The sequence below is a fragment of the Trichoderma ghanense genome (genome assembly GCF_004382785.1).
Source record: "Trichoderma ghanense strain CCMA-1212 chromosome Unknown scaffold_3, whole genome shotgun sequence".
Classification (NCBI taxonomy): Eukaryota; Fungi; Ascomycota; class Sordariomycetes; order Hypocreales; family Hypocreaceae; genus Trichoderma; species Trichoderma ghanense.
In genome coordinates this window covers 1,430,414-1,456,412 of record NW_027395666.1, presented here as the reverse complement: position 1 = coordinate 1,456,412, position 25,999 = coordinate 1,430,414, and the positions used below count along the sequence as shown (strand labels likewise).

The 25,999-nt window shown below is 53.5% G+C and overlaps 8 protein-coding genes across 8 annotated transcripts; 2 read left to right on the top strand and 6 right to left on the bottom strand.

Moving 5' to 3' along the window:
* Positions 1-2,777: 2,777 nt before the first annotated feature.
* On the bottom strand, positions 2,778-3,953 carry CCMA1212_003802 (uncharacterized protein; the record flags this gene model as incomplete). The annotated part of the gene is made up of 4 exons (XM_073701133.1): positions 2,778-3,021; positions 3,071-3,139; positions 3,197-3,301; positions 3,463-3,953. The coding sequence occupies 4 exons, from the start codon at positions 3,951-3,953 to the stop codon at positions 2,778-2,780; spliced, it is 909 nt and encodes a 302-aa protein (XP_073560473.1).
* A 4,830-nt stretch (positions 3,954-8,783) lies between these two features.
* CCMA1212_003801 (uncharacterized protein) lies at positions 8,784-9,569 on the bottom strand (the record flags this gene model as incomplete). The annotated part of the gene is made up of 2 exons (XM_073701132.1): positions 8,784-9,367; positions 9,458-9,569. The coding sequence occupies 2 exons, from the start codon at positions 9,567-9,569 to the stop codon at positions 8,784-8,786; spliced, it is 696 nt and encodes a 231-aa protein (XP_073560470.1).
* Positions 9,570-10,151: 582 nt separating this feature from the next.
* Positions 10,152-11,642, top strand: CCMA1212_003800 (DNA excision repair protein ckn1; the record flags this gene model as incomplete). Its single annotated transcript, XM_073701131.1, has 1 exon — positions 10,152-11,642. One exon carries the CDS (start codon positions 10,152-10,154, stop codon positions 11,640-11,642), a length of 1,491 nt encoding a protein of 496 aa, XP_073560471.1.
* A 238-nt stretch (positions 11,643-11,880) lies between these two features.
* On the bottom strand, positions 11,881-13,077 carry CCMA1212_003799 (Autophagy protein 5; the record flags this gene model as incomplete). Its single annotated transcript, XM_073701130.1, has 2 exons — positions 11,881-12,369; positions 12,751-13,077. 2 exons carry the CDS (start codon positions 13,075-13,077, stop codon positions 11,881-11,883), a joined length of 816 nt encoding a protein of 271 aa, XP_073560509.1.
* Positions 13,078-14,461: 1,384 nt separating this feature from the next.
* Positions 14,462-15,825, bottom strand: CCMA1212_003798 (uncharacterized protein; the record flags this gene model as incomplete). The annotated part of the gene is made up of 2 exons (XM_073701129.1): positions 14,462-14,624; positions 14,690-15,825. 2 exons carry the CDS (start codon positions 15,823-15,825, stop codon positions 14,462-14,464), a joined length of 1,299 nt encoding a protein of 432 aa, XP_073560510.1.
* A 1,548-nt stretch (positions 15,826-17,373) lies between these two features.
* Positions 17,374-17,984, bottom strand: CCMA1212_003797 (uncharacterized protein; the record flags this gene model as incomplete). Its single annotated transcript, XM_073701128.1, has 2 exons — positions 17,374-17,607; positions 17,712-17,984. The coding sequence occupies 2 exons, from the start codon at positions 17,982-17,984 to the stop codon at positions 17,374-17,376; spliced, it is 507 nt and encodes a 168-aa protein (XP_073560517.1).
* An 871-nt stretch (positions 17,985-18,855) lies between these two features.
* CCMA1212_003796 (uncharacterized protein) lies at positions 18,856-21,987 on the bottom strand (the record flags this gene model as incomplete). The annotated part of the gene is made up of 2 exons (XM_073701127.1): positions 18,856-21,270; positions 21,322-21,987. The coding sequence occupies 2 exons, from the start codon at positions 21,985-21,987 to the stop codon at positions 18,856-18,858; spliced, it is 3,081 nt and encodes a 1,026-aa protein (XP_073560518.1).
* A 977-nt stretch (positions 21,988-22,964) lies between these two features.
* CCMA1212_003795 (uncharacterized protein) lies at positions 22,965-24,395 on the top strand (the record flags this gene model as incomplete). Its single annotated transcript, XM_073701126.1, has 1 exon — positions 22,965-24,395. One exon carries the CDS (start codon positions 22,965-22,967, stop codon positions 24,393-24,395), a length of 1,431 nt encoding a protein of 476 aa, XP_073560515.1.
* Between the last annotated feature and the right edge of the window lie 1,604 nt (positions 24,396-25,999).

The window sequence follows — 25,999 nt, the reverse complement described above, 5'->3', positions numbered from 1 at the left end:
CGCGATCTTTTACGTTATTGTTCTTTCTTTTTTTTTCTTTGATACATGTGTGAGAAGTACTGCGTTACGCGGGCTGTCCCGTACAATGTACGTGATACTCTTGATGAGCACCACCAGAAGCACTGGTAGAGGCTACATGCAGAGTTCAGACCAACCTGCATCAACACCAACCTCCCCAACTTCGCCGTCTCTTTGATCCTTTTTTCTCCCTCTTCTTTCCTTTTTGCAGAAAAACCTTCGAGTCACTAGCGTCAATGTACCGACTCAAGTACAAGGTACCCAACCAAGGGCTCTCCAACTTGCAAGTTTTCTCCCTCTCTTCTGATATCTCACCGCATCATTTCCCGGAGCAAGCATGGATGTCTAGACTGGCCCCCATGTACTCGTACATCCTCCGTAGGTACCTTTGGCGCCTCCTCCCCCCCCTGGCTTTTTGCCCCAAATAAAAAGAAGCAATGGAAAATTAGAAGGTCAGTGTCGATCCAATCTCGCGCAGAGGCGGCCGCTCATGTGAGAGGCGAACTTTTGGGGGGAAACGTTCTTTTTTCTTTCTTTTCGCCTTCGGAGGGTGTATCCGAGGGGTCGTAGTGAGGCCACTCGATCGGTGGTGATGATGCTGCTTGCGCTTGTACTTGTAACAATATTGGGAATACAAGAAAAAAAGAAACACAGAGAAAAACCAGAAAAAAGAAGAAAAGAAAGAAAAAGAGAAAACAAGCAATTTTTGACAGGTCTCATGCGAGGTGACCAGGAAAAAAAAGTCCCTCTCTCACTCTTTGCTTTTTCTTTCTTGTGGCACCTGCCAACTGTCGTGCACAGGACTTCTCCATACCTAAGACACTTGTCTTGAATTTTTTTCTTCTTCTGGTTTCCCTTCTTCCTTGACCTGTATGAGAGTACTATCACTGCGCGAAAGCAAGGTCGAACATGGGCCGTCTGTTTCTAGTTGTCTCACCCAGCTGAGCGGTTCGGGAACAAAGTATTGAGCTGCATGATTCAGGTTCGCCCGGACAATGGAAGTTCCTTCGGGTAATTTCTTCCTTTGCTTCTCCGGGCTCTTCTCTTTTATTCTTCGGGGCCTTATCAGGCCTTGGGGATTGCGATGTGCTTGCCGTCTTACTGTCTTACTGCTGTCAATGGCTCTGCTTGGATGCAACGCGCATGCAAGGTCAAGGTCAAGGCAGCGAGGGGGGGGGGAGCTGACCGACTGACTGCGCCGCGGCTATTACAGCTAGAGCACTTGTTGCGGGTACACCGGTAGGAGTGGGGACTACAGGTGGTCTTGGGTAAGGTACTTGTACTTTCAGGTCCCTTGCCTCCGGCTTTGAATGCTTTACCGCATATTTCGTGATTATTTTGACCACCTTGGTAGCAAAGATCTGATGGGTATTGACCATTGGTTCACCGTCTCTTGGACTATCGGTGAGGTAGTATACCTAACAGGGTCAGGTATTCCGTAACCCGTAACCCGTAACCCGTAACCCGTATTCCGTATTCAGTATGTAGATACCTCAGGTTGTTGGTACTCGTACTTTGCATACCAACTTGAAATGGGCACCCCAGGTTCCTGCAGAGCACTCGACGTGCAGACGGCGTGAAGCAAAGTGGCCTCCTCCCCAGCGGTTGGTTGGCTGGCCAGTTTCAGCTTCTGCTCCCGCATCATTTTAGCCGGTGCAACCCGGGCAGCCTCAGGCCATTCTCAGAGGAAGTTTGTACTCGTCCAATGCATTGACATAGCGGTGCTGACAGAGTAATAATACAAGTGCCCTTGATTGGATTCGAGGTGCCAACGTGCGTCCAGACGGCTAAAGTGCTGGGGAAGAGAATAGCCAGAACACTCACCTATCGGCCGGTACTTGATACCCCTGTGCCTCGGTACGCCGTTTCGTCTGTGCCCCGTGCCTATTTCGCTTGTACCTTGTCTGCAAACGTCACATCCCAGCGCCATTGCCGTCGCCATCAAACGCGCCACGGCCCCGAGGCGCTCCGGCTCCGATCCCCATACTAGTAGCATGATCTCAAGCAACACCAAATGGCAACTCGGCTTGAACGTCGTCCGGTCTTTTTGTTTGCTCTTTGGCTGGGGCTGGCGCTAAGACGAGGCTCGTGCCGTTCCTGCTGACTACAGATAGAACATTAATCAGGGCTAGATTAGCACCTCGGTGAAAAAAAAAGACGAATTGAATCGAATGAATACCTTACCTTACCTTATGCAGCAGAGGTACCAAACTGCTTCTCGAGGCCTCGATTCTATGGTACGAAATGGCATGACATCAACATCGTAGCAGCAGTGCTCGTATCGTGTTCGGTGCTTGACCGTGAGTGATCTTTGCCTCGCCAAGGACACTCATCTTAATCTCCTCTGACCAGGTATCGAGCACCTACGGCGTGCCTGGTTGGTAGGCTGCTTCTTCCCCTGCTCGTCATGGTTGCTTCGTTCAAATGAAACCCCGTCGATGCATCGACACCAGATACATACAGTACCGGGTTTCAATTACAGAGAAGCAGTTACAGATACCTTACCTTTGCCAACAGCTTCACCCCCTTCGCTATACCCTCCAAAGTCCACGCATCTTCTCCTTCCTTGTCCCCTCTGCAGCCACCGCTCTCTCGCTCCCCTTCTTGCCCTTGTCCCAATTTCTTCCTACATGACAGCGGAGCGAGAAAGAACAGGAGGAGCAAAACGACGAGGGGTCACTGATCGCCCAAAAGTGAGCCCGTGGGGGTCAGACCACACGCAGCGACAGGCCACAATGTGCCACTCCGTCCAGGGTTCCCTACGTCGTATCCTGGCGATGGCGCCCATTAGCAATATCGCCAAGTCGAGTCCGCGCAGCACCGAGGACACGGGCTTGGGTCGGCCGAATCCTTCCTTTCTGGGGAGGGGGAGCGAGAGAGAGAGAGGGAGCATATCGCATCGCACCCGAGCCGTCTAGCCGTCTTGCCCTTTGTCCTAGACGGCATTCCATCCCGTCCAGGTATGTAGTATGCCCATAGGGGTGCTTGTACTGCTGGGTCTGGCTAATGTCACCCTCAGGTTGTTTTCATCGGTTGCGTTACCGGAAAATACCTATGCTGGGGTTGAACATTAGGAGAATGTGACCTGTCAGCCTGAGCTCTCTCTCGTCCGGGGCCGTCACTGCAGAAGGACTCAAATTTTAAAATTTGCATCTCTCGATATGAGGACGATACATACGGCTGGGCTCCAGTATTAGCGGCATCACCAGTTTCCTGGGCCCTGTCTGGCATGCCCTTGGAGCTGTCTGGTGGTATCGCCCTCGCAAGGCCATACAACATGGGGCTTGGGCCGTGTAAGCGCCACACGTCATATTTGACAGCTGACCAGACCCGGGATCCTGGTTGAAGGAGAGAAAACAGGAAGAGAAAAGACAAGGGAGGCATATGGGGACATGATTTTCTCGCCCATCTTTCTTCCTCTCGTTATCTGCTCTTCGACTTGACCCTTTCTTTCCTCCCGCTTTGCCCTTCGGATGCTTGGTATCTTTGTGTGCTGCCTCGCCATCGGTGGGGGTTCTTGTTTTCTTGCTCAGCATCGTATTTGAGAGGCAAAGGAGCTCGAGAATAGCTTTAAGTTGGGCCGCATTTTGCTCGTCAATCTCCCAATTGGGTTTCATGAACGGGTAGCCGCCACGACCGCGAAGCATAAAGTCAACTACAAGTACTCGTGAATGTGGCGAAATCTGGCGAGCCCTTACGTTTCCCTGTCTCCATCGCTTATAGAGTTTCGTCAAGCGTATTTCGGGCGGTTGGTGTTGAGCATGGGGAGATAGCTCGCAAACTGATGCCTCGACCTCGTCTTTAGACGTGTATGTTGCGGCGTTCCAATACGAAGTAACCACGGGGCCCCGTACCTGGCAGGTCGAACAGCCGCGGGTTGTGGTTACAGACAGAGCAGTGCTCTCTTCTTGGCCATCCATTGAAGCCACGCGCATGTCTGCACGTTGAAGTGGACGGGCTGAAATGCTACTTTGCATGAGAGGCGCGCGGCAGCTCGAGGACGACGTGACTTTGGACGTGGGATGCTCACTGCCAAAGTAGCCGACCGGCGAGGACAAGCAACCGGATGCAGGGAGTCTGTTTTGAATGTTGAGTGCTTTCAAGGCCGCTCCCGTGAGCTACCTGACGGTGTATACTGGTAAAATTATGCTGTGGACCAGCTGAAAGCATGGTGTAAGTCAGTCCACGATTACAAGGATGTACAAGTATCCTATGTAGTATACAGACCTGGTCACCATCTGCTAATACCTACTGGTCTGCTGCAGACCTGTATCGACTTCGGGTTCCCATGGTTAAGGTACTACCTACTACTCTTCTTAGTCACGGAGACGCCAGCCATCGGGGTCTTTCTCGATTGAGAGCCGCAGCTGGAGCTGGAACGCTCGAACCCAGCCTCTTTGGCTTACCGAAGGGGTGTCACGTATGATGAGGGGGATCGTCGAACTACATAGAGTAAATGTCATCTGACCCCTCCGAGGCATTCACACCATGGACACCATCACCACACTGAGATCTCATGGATGAGACAAATCAACGTTTGGGGTTTCTGTTCGAACGGGCTCCATCGCTGTTGGGGCGAGTGGATGGCCTACTCCTCTCTGCGGGGTCCCTACTAGGCGCAGGAAGCATCTCCCAGAGAAAGGATGCTGTGTGAGAGCAGAGCCTAAGAGGGTTTGTACATGAAGGCGACGTATCTAGTACCAACACTCTGAGCCTTTGACTCCAGCACCAGGGTAAAATTGACAAGACAAAGTCCCGCTCTGACGCTTGTTGATTCGCCTTGTCAGTGAAGATGGTACGTGCCACCTGGGTACCGGGGAGTACAGGATCGAGTACAGCATGGGTACACAAGCAAGGCCCCAAGGCAGCTTGGAGGAGTGACCTTTTTTTTTTTTTTTTTCTTCACCTCTCCAACGAGGGTTTGCTCTCGGCAAACTAGGTTTGAAACAGATCAGTCTGTGATCTACAGCTTTTCTTTGCCATAGTGGTGAGCTTCCTCCGTGGGACATCCCGGGTATGTGTTGGTGATGGGCACATGGTCACCCAGACGTGGCAAGCATGCGTACGTGAGTGCAAGGCAGACAATATGTGCTTGTGACAGAATCACACTCCGTAGGGTCTTTTTTTAATCACAGGACTTGCACTGAATATGTCATATACACTGTACTTTCAACGTACGTGGCGGCGTTGACGATGTCATAAGAGGCCCCAGCCAGTTGGGCTGATGTCTACGAGATGATCTGCCCAGTGCCTTTTCTCCAAGTTCTCCTGTTGTTTCCTAGCTCCCAACGCAACGCATGAAGTCTCTATACTTGCGTCGTCTGGTATGAGATACCGCTCTGATTGACCGAGGATGATGATACATGGAACGGAGCTCTATTCATACGAGTGACGACAGTTGAATGGTAGTCGTGTCCCGTCCAAAAGGAAGCCCTTACTTTGGGCAGTAACGGATTCTCTTGGCAAAAAGAACAGTCAAAGAAGATTCTTTCTAGCCTTCCCTGTCACCCACCATCACGAAAGACGAAATTGCTTCCACCCTCGGTGTGGAGAAAAAGGGTCTCTGTGCGAGGGAGATGCCAGATACTTGGTAAGTTTGCCAGGGTTGCGATGCCTGTTCGGAGTCATGGCATGCGATCCTTCTGGGGGAAGCAGTACATGTATTGCCTGGATTTGTCTGCCTGTAACTGGATTGTAGACGGACAGATAGCTGGAGAAAAAGGCAAACAAATGCATGAATGATGGAGGTGAGGAGGGATGTATTGCATAGGAAGATGCGATGTATGTAGGACAAGCGTTTCATCGACTCTACTTCGTGCTTTGACATGGGAGTCTCCGGATGGGCTTGACTGTCAAGTGGCTTGGAGGGAGATGACGCCCCCTGGTTGGGCACGTCTCTTGGGCTGCCATACGTTGAACGTCGGCCGAAAACAAAACGGAGAATATCGTCATAAAGAGGGCAATTCTCTTTACGAGAAGATCAAAGCTTTGACCGGCGCGAAGGGGCGTCTCTCGAGGGCATGCGAAGTAGTATATGCAGATTTGTTCCCGCTTCCCTGCCTCCAGCTTCTTTGGGGGTGGGATGCCTTACAGAGTTGTTGATTGGGGGGAGCGAAGCATGGGGGTACGCTACCTGTGACTTGCAAAAAAAATTTCACGGAAATGGAGACTGGATCCGTCCATCTTCACCGGGAATCGCATGCTTATTGGAGAACAACAATACGGCATGTTTTACTTGGGAGTGTTCTGGGTTAGAAGAGCTCGGTCCACGACCGAGAGAGAGAGAGAGAGAATGATATGAAACCACACAAAGGGGAAAGAAAGAAAGAGGAACCACGCAGGACCCTGCCAGCATGACGCAGAGAAGTTTGCAGCTTACCTTGATGGCTGTGTGGAGCAGCGACAGGGCAAGGTCGTAAGGCCATTGAGGCTGGATATTGATTGCTCTTTTGGGGGCCCTTTTCCCACTCCATGCCGCTGCGTGATTTTCTCTCACTCTGCTTCTCGTCTCGTTCTCAACAAACATTTGCAAAACAAGTACAAACATACAGCACTGACTAGCTCATCCAATATAATACAAGGTACTATCCAAGAAGACGCGGTGGAGTTGAGTTGACTCGGTCAACAGGGTTGCAGCTTTACCCACATAATAAGAAGCCATACATGCAACCCGCCCGCGTGATTGAGCGCTCCCATCGTGCATTCGGTCTGCATGCAGGCAGTCCATATGTATCACTTTTTCTGTTCTTTTCCGTTTTGCTCGTCTGGCTGTTCTGATTCGTTGCTGCAGCCAACCACGTCATGTCATGCCATGTGCCGGTTTCCCTTTTCCCTTTCCATTACGGTACATGATACGGAGTGCAGAGTTGGTCAGTACATGCTTCTCATGCTTCCCGTCTTTGTGAGAGGGGGGGGGGGTGCGTTCCCATGTTTGTGTCTTTTGTTTGTCTCGTCATGTTGCTTTGCGGAGCTGTCCAACCGGGCTCGCCGTCTCTCTGTCTTCCCTTTCGCTCTGCAATGCATCCCGTCTGCTTGCCATCATGTCTATCCGTCTAATGACTCCCTCGAAGCAAATAGTAACGAACCTTGTACGCAATGGCGTCGCAGGGTCGCATCGTGGAGTGACGATCCCTTGCCGCATCCATCCCCGTTATTATATTGCCCTTATTTTTCCTCCATACATGCATGCATTCACATGCGGAGTTTGCCGTGCCGGCCCAATCCTTTCGTTCTTGGCTCTCCAGCCTCACGCAATTCGAGTGAATGGTGGACGGGGGGGTGCGTGAGACGGACGGCACGGCGCGGCTCACAGGTTCGCTCTGTTTGGCACGTCACATGTGATGTGAAGTACATTGGTGGAAGCAAGCCACATGCGTGCTTTTGACACGGACAGAACCCTTCTTGGGGGTCATGCATCTTGCTCCCACTCACTCGCTCTCTGTCTTGCGTACCCAGTACAAGAACTACCTTGACGTCTGATAAGGTGAGGTAGAAACGTGCCAAGGTAGGGAGAAAGACGTTGCCAGACTATCTCAAGGAGACGCCGGGATGCAATGCTAGCATCAACTTAAAGTCAGTCCACTTTCCGGGGTCATGTTGGGGAGACGTTATCTCAGTAGGCTGGGCTCGGGAGATGCCTGCGAGCTTTGGAACCCCCGGCTGCGTAAACCATGTTCAAGCTGTGCCTGAGTATGGTCAGGCGATGGGAGCGATATCCAGTTAGTAGGTAGTGAGTGCTACAGTACGCAGTGGTCAGGTACGCGTATTTATTTGCAATGATAAACGAGCACATGCCAGATGGAGAGCGGCACGGGATACCGAGCTCATCCGCGCCTATGATTGGAGAGGACCACGCACTCGGAGTTTGAACATGTCCGTGGATGCTTCACGATAGGTACCTTACCAAATCTTTGCAAGGACTCGGGAAGCGGTACAGTACATGCTCATCCGTACACCGTATCTGGGCTTGGCTTGTCTCTCGAGTTCCCACCTCGAGTGTAACACTGAGGGCCCCCTCAACTAACAACTACATACTACCGATACTCCTGACGAGTATTGCCAGTAGTTGCGGACCGTCGTTGTACGATATTATGTGCAGTTGTCTTTAGATGCAGAGTAACAGCAGCATCAGTCTCCAGGTATAAGGACTCGTGCGCGCGAATATGGTACGGATTTTGATGCTGCCAGCTACTATACGTAAGGTCTTCATTTCTTGGCTCCCCTGTCGATGGGCCCGCCTATTCGAGCCACTATCGACTTACAATCACTAGGTAGGCAGTAGTACCTCTTGGTAGGTAAATTCTACTTGTGAAAGAGTACCTATTGTTAGAGGACCCTAGGTTTCAGACAGACCCATGCGATATGAGGCCCATCATAAGCTTCCAGATTGTTCTCCCGTGCCAGTAGCCAACAGCTCGGTTACCCGTGGGCCTTTTGACGGATCCAATCTCCTCACCATCTGCAGCACGCGGTCTTCTGAGGGCTCGGATGGGTGAAACCCGCCACATCCCTTGTCGGTCACCATTAACCAACAGCCATCCCTGGATTTGATAAGGCAACGGCCAGTGTGCATCTTTCTTGGACAGTGCGGAATCGATTCGATGCTTCGGGCGGTGTTGGTTGGCACTACTTCGTAGCGACACCTACAGTACTTTGATGCCCAAGGGATGAATGTTCCTTATGCTGGGCAGCAAGATGTGCTCCTAGGACTGAGCCCCTGCAGAGCGACGACTTCACCACGGCCATTTACCGAACCAATGTTGCCATCAGTCGTCATCTGCTTTCGCAAGTCTTCTTCGCTTCCGTCCCAGCTTTGGGAGCTCATCGCTTCCGTGGTCCACCGAAGCATCACCGCCGGAGTCCTGCGCCGCACTGCCTCCCAGCCCGTCCCGCTCACCGCCGCTGTCGTCACGATCATCACGGGTGTCCTCAGTGAAGACGAGATGCCCTCGTCGACCTAGAACCTCCCGCCCCGCCTCCTCCAGCAGGATGCCCAGCGCCAACAGGGCCGTCTCATCCATGCTGCGCTCGTCCAAGTTGCGTCCACTGTCGAGCACCCCCTGGCCGCGGTTCAGCGCCCCGTAGAACTCAGACGAGTACTCGTGAATGGCCTTGAGGAGGTCGCTCCTAGGCAGAACACCCTGCCCGCCGTTGGGCAGCTCCCACTCGTGCGCGCGGTAGATGTCGTGCTCCGCATACCGCTCCGGAGCGTCCTTGCGGCGGAACAAGGCCTCGTCTGGAGCCAGCTTGAAGCCGTCTCGGGCCGATCGCTGTTCGACGATCCCAGGCTGATGGCTCCTGCGGTCCTGGCCCTCGGGCTCTCGCAACACTCCATCGTACGTGACTCTTCCTTGCATACGGTTAACTTCACGTGACGCTCGAAAACCTCCCAGACTGCCGGGAGAGGCTCATTTCGGATTCCCCCCCTCCTTTAGCTTACCTGCGACTGCGTCGTAGACGGTAGCGAGGATGCGCTGGCCCTGGCGGCGGGTGCTGTGCAAATGCGACGGATCCCCGATGTCGGCAGTTGCGTGCTCGTCTGCGGTGTCCATGGCTTCCCTGGCCTCGTTCATGGGAGTTGTTGAGTCTTCTTTTTTGTTCTTTTCCCCTTCTTTTCTTCTCTTCCTCTCCCTGCTCCCTTGGCCCGTGCTTCGGCCCGGCCAACGTCTTGATATGTACCGACTGGGCAGCCCAAGCGAAGATCCCCTTGTCCCGTTCCGTCCCTCACCGGTTCCGAAGCGATGCAGACAGGGAGCGACGGTGTATCGCGACGGTCATGGCAGCTGCTGCAGCGAGACCCTGCCGATGAGAGATGAGAGAGCAGCCACGGTTCGGCTGGCGGCAATGAGCGGTGATGGGGAGACGCTGCAGTTCAGGTTGAGTGAGAGACATGAGGCCTGAAAATGTCCGTCGAAACAAAGTTTTGGCGCTTTTTTTTCGGTGTGGTTTCTGGCAGCTAATGTGGGGTGCATTAGTCGTGTGCTGACCTGACCGCCTTGGTGGTGATGTCACCCGCTCGAACCGGTGCAGGCTTCAGCCATCTTCCACGCAACTTCAACGCGAGCAACGGTAATACTGACAACAATCTACAACTCAATCCACCTCGCTCTACTCATTTCGAACCCCGTCAATGAATGCAGTCTCGTCTGCTGGCCCGCGAGGTGGGTGATCTGCCGAGCCGCAACCTCTCGCAGATCGTGGCCTCGCAGCTCCTGCGCTCCTTCGAGCCAGCGCCGCATCACCGCTTCAACGGCGACACCAGGCAGCTGGCCCAGCAGCAGCAGCATGGTCAGCAGACCGCGCAGGGCCTGGGCCTGGACCTGGACGAGGAGCGCCCGCACCGGCTGCGCGCCCACGGCGCGGGGGTGAGCAGCCTCGCCCTGGACAAGTTCGACGGCCGCCTGCTCGTCTCTGGGGGCGCCGACGGGTCCATCAAGCTCTGGGACCTGGACGGCGGCTCCTGCGCGAGCCCGCACGAGACGCACACCTTTCGGCCCGCGGGCTACATACCGCGCTCGACCGGCGGGCCCAGGAGCGGCGGCCACAGCCACGGCGTCACGCACCTGGCCTTCTATCCCTTCGACGCCGACGCCTTCCTGTCGAGCTCCTACGACAAGACGCTCAAGCTGTGGGCCACGGCCAGGGCCGCCCTGTCTGCAGAGTTTGACCTGAATGCCACCGTCTACTCGCACGCCTGCAGCCCGATCGCGGCGCATCTGCTCGTCTCGTGCGCGACGCAGCACTCCAACGTCCGCCTCGTGGACCTCAAGTCGGGATCGGCGGTGCAGGCCCTCGTCGCGCACGGCGGGCCCGTCCTCAGCACGGCGTGGAGCCCTCGCCACGAACACGTCCTCGTCAGCGGCCACGCAGACGGCAAGGCCCGCGTCTGGGACGTCCGACGCGCCGGTGGCGTTATCGCGCAGCTCGACCAGGAGGACTCGCTGGGCGTCGTGCACCGCTTCAGGCACGCCGTGGCGTCTGGGTCCGACTGGGGCAGTAGCATGCCGCACTTTCGCGTCTCGGCCCAGGCCCACGACGAGGCCGTCAACGGGCTGCAGTGGACCGACGACGGGCGGTACATTGTCTCGGCTGGGCTTGACCGCCGCATCAGGGTCTGGGACGCCGACACGGGGGCCAACACGCTTGCCAGCTTTGGCTCCATTGTGCAGAACCAGCACGCCAAGACTGCGAGCTTCCTCGTCACCCCCTCGGGCCTCTCCGCGGGCCGCCAGCTCCTCGTCTGGCCCAACGAGCAGGAGATCTTGCTGCTGGACCTCCACGACGGGACCGTCGTGAGTCGCCTGCGGAGCCCCGGCTCGACGCACTCCACGGGCGTCCGGGGCGGCGAGGCGGGGCGCAACCGCATCACTAACATTGCGTGGCGTAGCGCAGGGGGTGGCAGCGGGCAGGTCGGGCCTGCTATGGGAGGGGGCAGCTCGATCGGGGCCATTTACAGCGCCCATCTGGACGGGCAGATACGAGCGTGGATGCCGCACGTTCCCGGGCCAGAGGATGCGGACGAGGACGAACAGGCTGGCGAGGACGAACAGGCCAGGCAGAGGAAGAGGAAGGCCATTGAGAACGCATATAGAAGCCTCATGGGCAAGGAGGTCAAGTTTACGTAGCTGTATCTGACGAGTGAGAATATCAAGCAAATGCTACAGATAACAGAAAGGCTGTACAGATTAGTCAAAACCCGGTCAAATCGCGTCTAACAATGCCAAGTAAAAAAAATACCAAGAAAAGTCCAAAATCGCTAGCCCTTCCCCAGACGCCGCTCCCCATCATAAGGCAATGATCGTCTTTTCCCATAACCCCTGCGTAACCACAGGGCATATTACCCTACTCTGTGAAAGAAACTCCTCAGACGACGACAACAAAGCAAAGCCAGCCATCAGGATATGCCGCCTCCCTCATCATCTCCCCCAAGGGAGCGTTAAACGGAGCCGGCACGCCATGGAGCACGACGCTCGCCAGCACGGGATCCCGACTGCTGGGGAAGAGCGCAGGCATGAGGTCCTTGAGGGCCTGCCCCAGCAGCTTCGGCTTGCGGTCTGGCGTGACGACGGGGACCAGGGCCTGGACGACTCTGAACGATCCAGAGGCTTCACCGGCTGCAAGGGCGGCGGGGGCACCGTCGCCGCTTGCGTTTGCGTCGGGGGGAGGAGGGCTCGAGGGGATGTAGATGCGGACGGGGGCGTGCTTGAGCGTGGCCGGCGCGTTGAGCAGGCGGGTGTGTATCTTGGAGAAGGCGGCGTAGTCGTTGTCGATGACGGAGTTCCAGAGCTGGGTGGTGTGTTCCTTGGACATTTTCATGATTTGGTTGGCGTTGCCGTAGCGGATGAAGTCGGCCTGGGCTTGCGAGCGTGAGCAAAACTGAACCCCCTTGCTTGATTTTTTTTTTTTTTTGCCTTGTAGTACTATGTGGTGATGTGTAGGGGCACATGTGTGTGTTCTATCTGTTGTGTTTCCGGTCTATTTTACAGGACCGGTGTGATGAGAGGTGCATGAAGGGGGGTTAGGAGGGGGAGCACAACAGTAGTAGCAGGAGGATATTGCATGTCCTGCAGCCATCAAACGCAGCAAACAAAAACAAACAAGCAAGCAAAAATCACAAGAATCAAACGGAAGGGCGAAAATGACAAACGCGGAGAAAAGAAAAAAAAAAAAAAAAAAAAAAAAAAAAAAAAAAAAAAAAAAAAAAAAAAAAAAAAAAAAAAGGCTGGCCCTCACCTCCTTGACGCTATTCAGAAAGGTATCCCCAATATCCCACGCCACCCCGTCATCCACAACCAGGCGCCAGGGCAGGCTCGGGGCGTAGAGGTCGGCCAGCAGCCCCACGGCCAGGTTCCTCAGCTGCACGTCCTCAAAGTGGAAGCTGGAGCAGGGGGCGTCGAAGTAGGCCGAGAGGCGCGGCAGCAGCAGCGAGAGGTAGCTGAAGCGCGGGACGCTCGTGATGAGGGGCGGAGTCGATGAGGGCGCGGACCGGTGAGTGATGTGCAGGGGGATCTGGGCGGCCCAGAGGCGCTGGGGGATGGATGAGGATGCTTGGGAGGACATTTTGGGGGGGTTTGTGTGTGCGTGTGTTTGTGCGTGTGTTTGATTTGATATGTTTTTTTTTTTTTTTTTGTGAGAGTTGTTATGGCGGGATCATGGCGACGATTTGGTGGCGGGTGGGTTTCGGCGAGAGGTGCGGCTCCTGCACGCTGGAGGACGTCCTGGGCGTGTATTTCTGTGAGAGTAGGTCTCGATGCCTTGTAGAGTGCGTCCTGTAGCTGTCCAAGACGGAAGAGAGACTCTGAGGGCGATGAGAGGCGGCTTGACCTGAGAGAACAAGGCCAGGATGGACGTCGATGGTAGTGGGATGTGAATATGTGGGGTTGTGGTGTTGATGCCTCTTTTGGTCTCTGCGGTACCTCGTAATTGTACCCCTCTCCACGTTAATCTCATTCTCATCTCGCCCTTTGTACCAGTACATGCACCTGTATTATCGCACCCGTCATACCTCGTCCCATCAAATCACAACCTCACCATGTCCATCTCCATCTCATCTCAAATCTCAAATCTCATCTTTTCCATTACAGTACATATATCAGTCCACTCCACCCCAAGTGTCACCCGACAACCCGGTTTTCCCGCCCCCTCCCTCAAATCTCCCCGACTGAGACCGCCGCCCAGCAAGCAGTATTCTTCATCATCCACCCCCCCTTCTCACAAACGGACATCTCTCTTCCTTTTCAGCTCCCTCGCCCAAACGTATCGTAACCCAGCTGCATGGATTCCCAATACCCATCCCCATGCTCGAATGACATGTACAAACGTATCCCCCCTTTCGCTCAAAAGTCAGCCGCACCGCCTTCGTGGCGTGTCTGATAGATGACCAAATCTTTTGTTTGCTCTCCCCCCTCCCCCGGCTGCGATTGGCTCTTTTTTGTCGCCGTTTCACCACAGGCTTGCCCTCTGTGTTTGCATGGCAGCTTTCTTACGACGTGCCAATGTTGAGTGGTGGTACAGGCGTGTGCCCGTGCATATTGACGTGTCTCTTTCTGCTCAGGTTCTCGTGCGGAGTAACTGGGACATGGTTCAGGGTGCTCAACAGTGAGAACATCCGCATAGCCTCCTACGATATTCCAAAGGGGTTGAGGGAGAGCTTCGCGCCCCTCCTCCCAGCGCAAGGGCAACAAAGGCAACTGAGACAGCGGCCACAAATCACGCCATGTAGAACAAATGCGCGATCAAACGAGACGGCACTATGTAGGAGTTCATGTTCACACACATTGCTCTTTCAGTTGGTTCTTCTATTCACACGCGTTGCTTTTTCGAACGGTCCAAGGTCATTTGGTTCAAAGTTCATCATCATGTCATTGACCTTGCGCTAAATATACAATAATACTAATTGTACAGACTGGATATCCCATGGCATCAAACAAAGAAAAACCCTGGCCTACAATCCACGATGCTGTTCCCGTTGGGAGACGCTGTGCCTCCGCTCACGGTCGTAACTGTGATCACCGTGCTCAATGCTGGGCTTGCCAATGTGCTTCTGCAGAACTGAAGGGGGCACCTGAGCAGCATCTGTGGGATCCCTGGCCGTCGTCCTGCTGTCCCTGGAAGTGTTAGTTCGTCGAAGTCGGCGACCGTAGTTCCGGGACGGAGGCGGTTGCCCACTTACGACTGGGCAAAGGTCTTGTCACCGCCGAGCGTCTTGCTGTTGTCGAGGTCGCTGTCAACGCGGGGGTCGGCCTTGTTCATCATGTCCGACTTGTGCGGGCCGGCGGTGTTGGGAGCAGGGCCAGTCGTCTGGCGGTCGTTTCCAAACCCGCCGGCGGCGCTGCCCATGCCGCCGCCATAGGCGCTGGTTGAGTCGCCTCCCAGGGCACTGGTGTTCTGGCCCAAGTTGCGGTCACCAGTGCTGAACTTTGAAGTCGTACCGAATCCGGCTGAAGGGTGGGCGCCGCCGGTAGTGCCGTAGGCACCAGTCGAGCCAGTGGTCCCAGAAAGTCCGCCAGAGCCCAGTGTGTCGGTGCCCATGCCTCCAGAGCCGAGAGAGGTATCGTGGGTGTTGGTGCTGCCAGTGCCGTGGGTGGCACCGTGGGACTTCATGCCCATGTTGCGGCTGCCGTCGAGGTCAGAGTCCACTCGGGGATCAAGCTTGTTGGCCATGTCGGAGCTGTGCATGCCGGCAGTCTTGGTGGCGTTGGAGCCATATCCGAAGCCAGTGGCTCCGGAGGTGCCAGTGCTGCTCCCGGTGGTGTTCGTGCCGTGGGTAGCACCGTGAGACTTCATGCCCATGTTGCGGCTGCCATCAAAATCAGAGTCAACTCGGGGGTCGGCCTTGTTGGCCAGGTTGGAGCTGTGCATGCCAGCGGTCTGGGTGCTGTGCGAGCCAGTTCCGTAACCAGTGGTTCCGGAGCTGGTAGCGCCGTGGGTAGCACCCTGGGACTTCATGCCCATGTTGCGGCTGGCGTCGAGGTCGGAGTCGACTCGGGGATCGGCCTTGTTGGCCAGGTTGGAGCTGTGCATACCGGCCGTCCTGGAGGCAGGGCCGGAGCCGAAGCCGGTACTACCGGCGGTGTCGGTGGCGCCGGTGGTGCCAGTGTTGCCGGTGCCGTAAGAGTAGTTGTCACCTCCGGTGGTGTAAGAGCCGTCATGCTTGCCCAAGTGCTCGCGGTTGTCACGGTCCGAGTCAATTCTAGGGTCGGCAGCATTGGCGGCGCGAGAGCTGTGAGGTCCGTGAGTGCCCTCGGGCTGCTCACTCTTGTTGTCGCTGTGGAGCTTGTCCTTGACCTTGTTGATGAGAGAAGACATGATGATGGATGTGATGGAGAGTGTTCAAAGATGTGTTGAGTGTTGGGTATCGGGTTGATGTTTTGACAGTTGTGCTAGTGTGTTGATTTTGTTCTGATTGATGTTCTGATGAGATCCAGGAACAGGAGAGGCGGAGGAGCACGGCAGTTAAATAGTGCTCGGAGCTGGATCCTTCCTCACGAAGGAACTGATCGCTTCCGATGATGACATTGGTTGCTCATGCTGCAACTTGCGAGCCGCCTGGCGTCCAACTCCAATCTCGAAGCTTGTCTGGTGACTCTGTCTACGGGATGCTCTTGCCTGCTTGCCCAACCACAGCCGTGCCGCAGCAGCCACAGATCTCATAGCGCCTCTTGCTGCCCCAAGTTTATGAGGTAACGGCACGAAGCTGCAATGGACGAGCGTCATACCGGGGCCTTGGTGACGTTGATCAGCCAGAGATGACTTGCATCCGGGAGCAGGAGGAGGCCAGTGCCGCGCTTAGGTAACCCGCGTGATGGGCCGGAAGGGCGAGGTAATACGGCCATTTTCCTGGCAGTTTTGTGTTGTGCCATGTTAGCGATACTGCGGTACTAGAGAGAATCAAGGCTAACAAGTAGCAGCTTACACTAAAACGCTGCACGGCCGCGTTATTGTAAAAAGTTGGTATGTGATGGTGATGCAAAAAGACGGGCTGGTAGTTGGATTGAGTTGCTCGATGACGCACGTGGTGGGCCCAAAGGTGGCGCAACTGCAATCATTGTTGCATCATGCCCTTGGACTTGTGGCTGGTGAGCGGTTTGTTGTGGCAGTCTCGTGAGGAGGAAAAAAGCTTGGTTTTGAGCAATCGATAGTGATTGTGAGAATACAGTAAGGTGCTGTGGCACAGCAGTTTGTTTGTTTATTGGCTGTGACGTTTGAGTGGGAGGATCTACACTGACGTACATGCACAATGTTTGCATCTACGTGTACCGAAAGGACACGAGCCACATGGAAATCGGGCGTTCGGTAGAGCAAAGGAGATGGAATTTAGCATCTGCCCGAGGGCTGAAATGGAGAGAGAGGCGAAGCTGGAAAGGGGAATTCCATTACCAAAGAGGGCGATCTAGCACAAACTCTGCGTAGACTCCGCCATCTTCTCGAAGCAAGAATGTTCCAACTTGGGTATAAGCTCATAGTTCAGTCGATGTTAAACGCCATGGTCGCAATTGCCATGTTGAGATCGAGCATTGTGTGAATAGCAGACGACAGAAGTGAATTATAGTCAAGTGCTAGCTTAGCTGGGTATAAGGGTCATTATGGAAGGTCATTAGAAGCCGTAGTTTGGCAAAGGACAGAAAGAAGAAAAACATCAAACCCAAGGCAACATTTCCTCCCAATTCCCTCTCATCATCATTCGTTCAACTCCAACCTCCTTTTCATATCATCCATGAGCCGCATTCAAAGCAAGAATAATTGTGTAAATCAAGGGGTATCATAAAGGACCGTGTGCCTCTCGAGGCTGCGAAAAGGACACTCATATCTGAGTATCAGGGGTATCATCGAAATGTTGTCAAAAGGCCAAGCTACTTAGACTCGGCTGCGGCGACGGTACCAGCGGCTGCTGCTCTGGCGCGGAGCAGCATCAACTCGAGCGGGACGGTGCTTGCTGACCCAGAAGATGCCCAGGAGGGCAGACACGAGCCAGAGCAGTGCCGAGAGGAAGGTGAAGGCGATGTCGGCCTTGAACTTGCCGCACTGGTCGCCGGAGATGGGGTGGACGTTGTCCCAGTCGAAGACGTAGCCGCAAGAGTTGCCGAGCAACTAGACGCACAAGGTCAGTCTGTCATTCTGACAAGCACACACATGATTATGAAGATTTGGATAAATGAGTACACACGCAGGGAGTGAGGGAGATGTCAACTTACGTTAACCAACAGACCAAAGGCAGCCCACCAGCACAGACTCAGGATAATGTCGACGGGCCAGTGCACAAAGGACCACGAAAAGGGCACGAGCCACAGCAGCGAGAAGAACATGGACAGCGCGGCCACGACCTCGGTGTAGATGAAGCGGCCCTGGGACCAGCTGGACGCGTGGCGGAAGTGGTGCAGCTGCTCGCCTGTGACGCCGGCGACGATGGTGGCGAAGACGAGCTCTGCGGCCCGGAGGACGATGTTGACGATGCGGTCGAGGGCCATGGCTGCTGGTTGGTGGTTGGTGGTTGGTGGTGATGCTGCTTTTCTTGGTGTTGTGTATCTGAAGGGGATACGCTGAAAGGGGCAATGGATGAGAAGAGACAGACAGAAGCTATTGAGTCAAATGTCCGGAGGGACAAAGGCGCTGCATTTATTCGATTCGCGGGTTTGGCTAGGACTTGTATGCCTGGGTTGATCTACGACACCAACTTGCAGCTCCGTCGTCATACATAGCACACATGACCCCTATGAGCGGCAGGGCATACGACAAGCACAGATGCCCATCCATGGCCCACAATCAGGTTTGCATCTTCTTCCCGATTCTGGCAGCACTGAGAAAAGAACAGAAAACGTGGTTTGCTGTCCTTCCTCTTCCGCCATTTGCGGCATTTCACTTGTCCAATCACGGACAGCCGCTGGCAAGCGAATGCGTGTTGATTTGCTGTCTCCTTGTTTCGTGTTTTCTGTGCGTTTCCGTGCAGCCATTGTTTCGGTGATGGGACGGGCATTGTTGGCATGATGATTGGATGGTGGTGGTGTTTTGCTTGCTGAATTGGGTAGCCGTGCTTTTGGGGGGCAGAGTGGATGAGGTCATGGGTGTGGCTGGAGAATCGCTGCCATGCGGTGCATTGACGAGATGGCCCAAAATGACTTGGCCTGTTGTAGATTAATTAATCGGTTGATTCAACTTCCAAGTTTTGACTGCTGGTTGGACTGTGATACTTGACCAAGAAGATTGATACATGGCAGAGCGTACTGGAAGAGAGTAGCGATATTCAGTCCCAGGTGGTATTTTGGATTGACTGGAAGGCTGTATTATGTTATAGAGGGCAAATGTTATTCTGACGACAACCAAGGCGAGATACCCCAACTTTCACGAAGAGGTTTCCTCAACGGCACCCTTTTCTCGCAACATCTCGACAACCTTCATATGGCCCCATCTAAGGGCCGCCTCAAGTGCACTGTTAAGATTTCTTTGTGCAGTCGCACCAGCGCTAAGCAATAGTTGGACAACCTCTGTGCGGCCTTGCAATGATGCCACTTGCAGTGCTGACCAGCCATCTGTTGATATGATGTTAACATTTGCGCCATGATCCAGCAGCATCTGGACAATCTCTGCGTGGCCGTTCTCTACTGCTAGACAGAGTGCTGTGTCATTGATCTCTGATCTAGCATTAACGTCTGCGCCATGATGCAGCAGCATCTGGACAATCTTTATGCGGCCATTCCTTGATGCTAGATGGAGTGCTGTGTCGATGTCCGATATGTCGCTGTCGGTCTTGTCGCACAGCAGATCTTGGACAACAGGATCCAATTCAAGAAAGCAAGCCAACGAAAGAGTTGACCAAGATTTCCATGAATCTTCCCCGCTGGGCCAATAGTACGGTGCCCAAGCGTAGGCCCTAGACTTGGAGCAGACGACACGCGCATCCTTGACAGCGAGAGAAGCGTCGGCAACTTCCTGTGACCTATAGTGCCACGGCCAATAATCAGCGGCATATAAAAGAAGTCCATAAGGGGTAACATCGCCAGTGATCTTCTCGGCTGGGAGGTCCGGCAAGAGTAGATATCGTAGGCATGCCAATGATAGCGCGCTGTGCGATTTTGGCATGGTAAATCCACCCTTCCACTTGCCTTCTGGTATAGGACTCAGAAGAAACTCTCGAGCTGTTTGGTGAATGAAGGATAACTTTTCATCGTACACACTGATAAAGAGACCGCATAGGTTCTTGACAGTACCCTTGAAATTAGCTGACGGCCAAAGCTTCTTCTCCAGAGCAGCATGGGAATCAAACTTCTTTTCGGTTGTGGCCAGTATTAAGGCGTAATTGGCCTCTTCCAAAGATAGGGGTCGTCCTGCTGCCAGCATGATCTGAAGGATGGCTTCCGTGTAACGTCGCCTCTTACTTCTCTCCAAGATTTTCTCGTAAGCCTCAGATATCTCTGACGGTAGGCTGGACAGAAGGGTCTCGACATCGTCGCGTCTGCCATATTCGCTCGGACTTTCCTTGATAATGTCGATCGTAAGGTGTAGCCAGAGATATGTGCGGTTTTCCATGCTCTTCAGTCGGTCGGCAATCAGGAGGCGATCTTTTTCCTTGAAGTCTTGTGCGAATTCGTTCACTCTGGCGTCTATGACAAGATTAATCTCGTTGCCAATTTCCGCAGACTTGTCATCGCCATCAAATCGTAGATATGTCGCAGTATTATCGAACTGCCTGAAAGACAATTCTATATCGTCGTAAGGCCGACTTGTGACCAAGAATTTGAGTCTTGATGGCCGCTTGAGGGAATATTGATATAGGCCCTTGAGTTCTTGAATCAAATTCTTTCTGCTTTCGGCTTGGCATTCGTCCAGGGCATCGATAAGGCAGATTATCTCGCCAGAATCTAACGAGTTGGCACACGTTATCAAGATATCCCAAAGCTCTGAAAAAGCTTTCGTTAAAGCATTGCCCAAATTCTCATGGCGCGGAAGGGCTTGTTCGATGAGGCTGTTGGTGAAGTCATGCGTGAAGATCTGGTGGAGGATTGCACAAAGGGCGTTGTGGGCATACATCCTGCCTTCATCGCCGTCCTTGAAGAAGAAGTAGCAAACGGTGGACGTGGATTCGTTGGTAGACAGTCGTCCCTCATCGATCAACGCTCGTGAAAGGACAGACTTTCCACAACCAGGGCCCGCAGAGACCCAGAGAAGACAGGACTCATCGCTGTCGCGCCAGTTGTGGAATCTCTCGTCCGTAAAGAACCATTCGCAGGTCCCTTCAACCTTCTGCGGGTTGAAATCTTTGTGGCCTCGGTAGTCACATGCGAGGTCTTGAAGGAGGGCCATCGCTTTCTGGTCATTGTGTCTTTCCCGAGTCTCCATCCCCCTCTCCCGAATTATATTGCGGATTTCTTCGAGAATGTCCCGCGATTGCTGCATTGCAGATAGTTGCTCCCTCCACTTTTTCTCAATCTGGTCTCCGTCAAGAAGATGGACGACTTCGCGACACCTTGTATGGCGGTCCTTGATATCTTGTATGCTGGTGTCCCATTCTCCATGGCTGGAAATGTCGTCAAATGCTCGACTGCGTTGGCTTTTTGAGAGATGGCATATGGCTCGTGCCTGATATTCGATAAAATAGGAGTATAGCTGAGCCAAGGTCCCAATAAGATGCTGGCAGGACGAGTCATCCAACGACGGCAGACGAGTCTCCTCAACGATTCGCCAGTACATCTGAAATTCACCAATCAAACAGAAGCCCTTTAGCATAGCTTCATTCTGCGTGACGCTGCTTGTAACAAGCTACTCTCATAAGCCAGGGTCCAGCCGAGCAGAAGACGGAATACCACTCACCGGAAGAAGGATGGAAACACCGGACCACGCGAGTGCCGCATATGGCTGAGTGCTCACGGCGGACTTGACGATGGGATCCGACCAGAGAAGAAACTTTGCCAGCCTTTCGACTTGTTTGCGAACCTCAATGTCCTTGCCAAGGAGCGAAAAACGCCATTTCTTCTTTTCTCGATCTTCTATCGCCCTGTTCACAACTGATCTGATGAGATCCGGAACGGAGAGATTTGCGTCGGCTGCAGCGTCGCGTTGCAGTGAAGATAGATACTCCTCGTAGGCAAGCATCAATTTCTTCTCCCTCTTCTGGGCCACGTCGAAAGCGAGCGCCCACGGGCCCTTTTCGGGGTACACCACAGGGGAAGTCGCTTCGGATGCCGTCTGCAACTGCAGTTGAACATTGTGAGGTTGAGCATCCTCTGATTGAAGAACTTGGGGCCGAGCAGTCTGTGATTGAGCAGATTGGGATTGAACAGTTTGAGACTGCAGGCGCCCATTTTCTGATTCAACAGACGGCGGGGAGGAAAGCGCGAGAGCGTCAGTTGCTGCGGAGGAAGACACGCCCTCCTTAGGCTCCGGTCCATGGTGACGCCTCTTCCACTTCTCCGACACGGAGCTCATCCACTCGGAAAGTCTTGCCCTCATGCTGTTCTCAGGCTTGATGTTTTGCATGATTTCGACGAGGACTTGATGGAGAGTGATGGACAGCGATGAAAAGTGATGGAGAGTGATGGAGAGTGGTGGAGAGATTTCATGTACCGGATTGCGGCTGAAATGTAGCATTCGATGCCTTGGGAGGTGCGTACGTGCACATAGGTCTCAATGAGGCGTCCATCGATGCCCAACCTCGTGGCCAATCGTATCATGTCAAGTATTGCGAGTCTGTACAACGCATCCTTGGAGTCTCAATCTCATTGGCCATGTATCAGCCACCAATTCTTGCCGTCTCTCTCACCCCGGTCATGCATGGACTGGTCTCCCGAGTTCCTTGCGGCTAAGCGCCCGTGAACCTGCCCTTTGGGACGATTTTTTTTTTTTTCTTCCGTGGCGTTGGCCTGCGATGCGGCTGGCGTGCTGCGGCTGTTCAGAACGAGATTGGCCTTGCAGAGGTCATGGTGATTGAATGCTTTGCAAGGGGTTGCCTCTGTTGCGGCTGACGAGCGATGATCGTTCAGTCTTGCGATACAGGAAGAACACATTTTGAGGATTCACCCCGACCGTACGTATTCAAGTACAGAAATAGCGAAAGCTCCCGGAATGTTCACATAAAGCGATCTTTGTGCGGTATGTTACCAGCCGGCTTCTGTGGCCTTTGAGTTTCATCGTGCTCATCACGTTCAAAGCTCTGCTCCCCTGGGTGATAGATATAGAACATACAGTGTATTAAAAACACATCTCGCATTGAAGACTGTTGCCGCCCAATGTTTCTTCGGCCGTGGGTGAACAATGTCCGATGACTTCTCTCGTAGGATGGAATTGTGATATAACTTGACAGAAAGACCCCAAGCTCACCTTGGGCTTCAATTCGTCTACACTTCAGATTATCAGTGTAAGTAACTCTCCACAAGCAAGATTCGGGTGCTTCGAGTCATTATCATTGGCTGAGAAAGTCTTCTGAGGTTGGCTGGTTCCATCACGGAAACACCAAGATGCCTCCCAAAGGAAAAGGTCGCAAGGCGGCTGCCGCAAAGAACCTAGGACGGCGCTCCGAAAGGAACAAAAAAGCAACAACATCAGCAGTCGAAGATGAAACTCAAGCCGGCCCAGAGAGATTCGCCCCGTGGTTCCCCCTCCTGCAGAAGATCCGAAAGGACAACTGGAATCGACAAAACAACATCCCAATAGAAGGCGCCAATGTACACCATCCTCTGACACAAGTGCAGGACGAATTCCCCGAGATCCTCGACAACATCCACCGCTCTTTGAGTGCTGCTCCCCAAGTATTCGAAAACAAATTGGTCCCGCCAAAGGAGTATCCCGCCGTACAGCTGCAGAATGGCGTCCTCACTCCGGAGCTATCCAGACGACCGAGGAACTTGGAATGGCTCCAGACACGGCTCCGAACAGCACGACACGTCACCGACTGGCCTTCCACCAAGTGGCAGTCTTACTCGATGCATTCGTATTTGAGCACCACCAGAGAAGCCGTCATGTGTGGAACCATGTCGCTGTTCCAGGAATACCCCCAGCACCCCGAGTACATCAGGACGTTCTACCAATCCTTCGAAGACTTTCCCGAATATGCCCCCTTCTCACGCGGAATCGAAAAGCCTTGCCCCGGATTCGCCCAAGGATTCAAACTCGATGCGTATCCCTGCGTCGACGTCGAGTATCTCTCCGCCTCGGTATGCTTCACCCGCAGTCAAACCTCCCTCGTCCACCCACACCTCGCCGGCGACTTCACATACGGAGACCTCAAGGCCCTGGAAGCAACAAGCGCACGCCATGGCGCGGCAATGGTCTACATGCGAAACATTGCCCTCGCTCACATGCAAAAGGAGATCTTACCTGACATTGCCGAGGTCATGACTTTTACCACCAACGGCATCTTTATCAACTTCTATGCGCACTACGAATCGACGTCTTTGGATGGAAAGGTGCTCTATCACCAGTATCCTGTCCTGACCGCGAATCTGCTGGGGTCGTACAACGAGTTTATGCAGGGCGTTGCCATGTTGCGGAATTGTCAGGACCATGCTCTGTTTATGGCTACGCGTTTGAGGGATGCTCTGGAAAAGTATCATATACAGACCGGTGTGAGTGCTTGGACATATCGTTTGGATCAGGGCGAACATATTCTGTCGGAGAGCGAGGACAGCGAGATGGGAGAAGCTCATGATGCAAAGAATCTTGCGACGGATGGCGAGAGCACAGATGGAAGTAGCAGCGATGAGGACGAGTCCTATGACACGGCTTATGAAGTCCAATCGCCTGCTCCGAGGAAGCCTCAAGCCCGGGGCCTGATGATGCTGAGGCCGAAGAGAGGCGTGGTGCTGAGGAGGGAGCAGCGGGATTCCAGTTCGCACAAGCGGAGAGCCGGAAAAGGCGCCCAAGGGGCTGCAAAGAAGAGGAGGAAATAGTCTTTACCCACAGACAGGCAGGTGGACGACAATCCCTAGAATATCACATCTTCTTAGCCGATATCGAGTGTCAAAAAATGAATCTGTCAAGAGTCCAAAAAAGACCCCGAAAAAAATGACACCTGAGGGATTCGAACCCTCGCCTATTTCTAGACCGCGAAGAGGGGATGTTCGTACAGTGCGAACTATTCCTGAACACGGCGCCTTAGACCGCTCGGCCAAAGTGCCTTTTTTGATGAAAGGAGGAGTTGTAAAGATGGACATGAAGCTCAAGATGGTGATACTCACCAGAGTCTGCGAGATGCTGATGCTTCGGCTTGTTTACTAAGCCGAATCCTACGTCTCGTACTTCTCTAAAGATCCTTGAATTGATTCGAAGATATAATTATTATAGCGAATTGAGAATATGAGAGTCAATTGATGCTCGGCCAAAGTGCCTTTTTTGATGAAAGGAGGAGTGGTGAAGACAAACATGAGGCTGAAGACGAGATTCGGTCAACATGGGTGAGGGTGTGACGATGCTTGTGTAAGCCGGATGCTCTCCGCACCTCCCCATCCACGCCATGTCTTATACATTCTGAAAAAAATGCTAGAGTCGATTTATTATAATTCCAATCATGAATTCTTGATTGACGCTCGGCCAAAGTGCCTTTTTTGATGCTAGTTGAAGTGGTGGAAGGACTGATATGAAGCTGGAGATGGTGATGCTCAGCCAGAGGCTCGATGTGCTTCAACGTGTTGACCAAGCCGAATCCTACTGGGCGTGTACTCATTTACTGGACGTCTTGAACCTCCTCAAAGTCCTTGAAATGACACGGAGATCTCATTGCGTCTGATTAAAATGTCAATGAATCATCAGCAAAGATGGCCCCCTTTTCTTCCTTTGATGAAGGGAGTTGTTCTCATGATGGACATACATAAGGCTCAAGGCGAGGTTCGGTCAACATGAGAGATGCTTGTGTAAGCGGGATGCTCTCTCTCTCACTCCGCACCTAACCCATCCACACTGTGTCCGTACCTCTCCAAAGTTGATATGGAAATGCTGTATTATGAAAAATAGGAGAGCTAATTGGTACTCAAGCCTTGAAAGTGCATAGAGATGTTGAATCCAGTCTGAGTGTCTCGTGAGCTCCGCCGGAGTTGTTCCCCGTGGTGCGGTCACGATACCCATGACGAGTCCCGTAATGCGGAGCTGATGGCTTCAACAGCTGCAACATGCGGACAGAATTACCGGAACCAACAGCAGCGAATATTCGTCATTAGCTACTCTACGGTTGTATTTCCGACTCACCCTATTCCTCTTCCCCTGCGCATCACCAATCAAAGCCTCTCGTTGTCCGACAACCCTCTTCCAGCTCATCCACGGCCTCGGAGGCCGAACCCCGCCAACTCAAGCGCGGCCTCGCTCACTCTCACCCCGCCATACCAACCGTTTAGTGACATCCCGCCGGCAATCATCGCCTCGTTGCTTCGCTTTTCGCCCACCAGATATCTCCATCCGACGTCACTGTTCCATGAGATAAACCCCCCTCTGCTCACTAAGCACCTCGACTTCATGTATAAAAGAAGCCCTCTCCGTTGAACCATCCCATATCCCCCATACC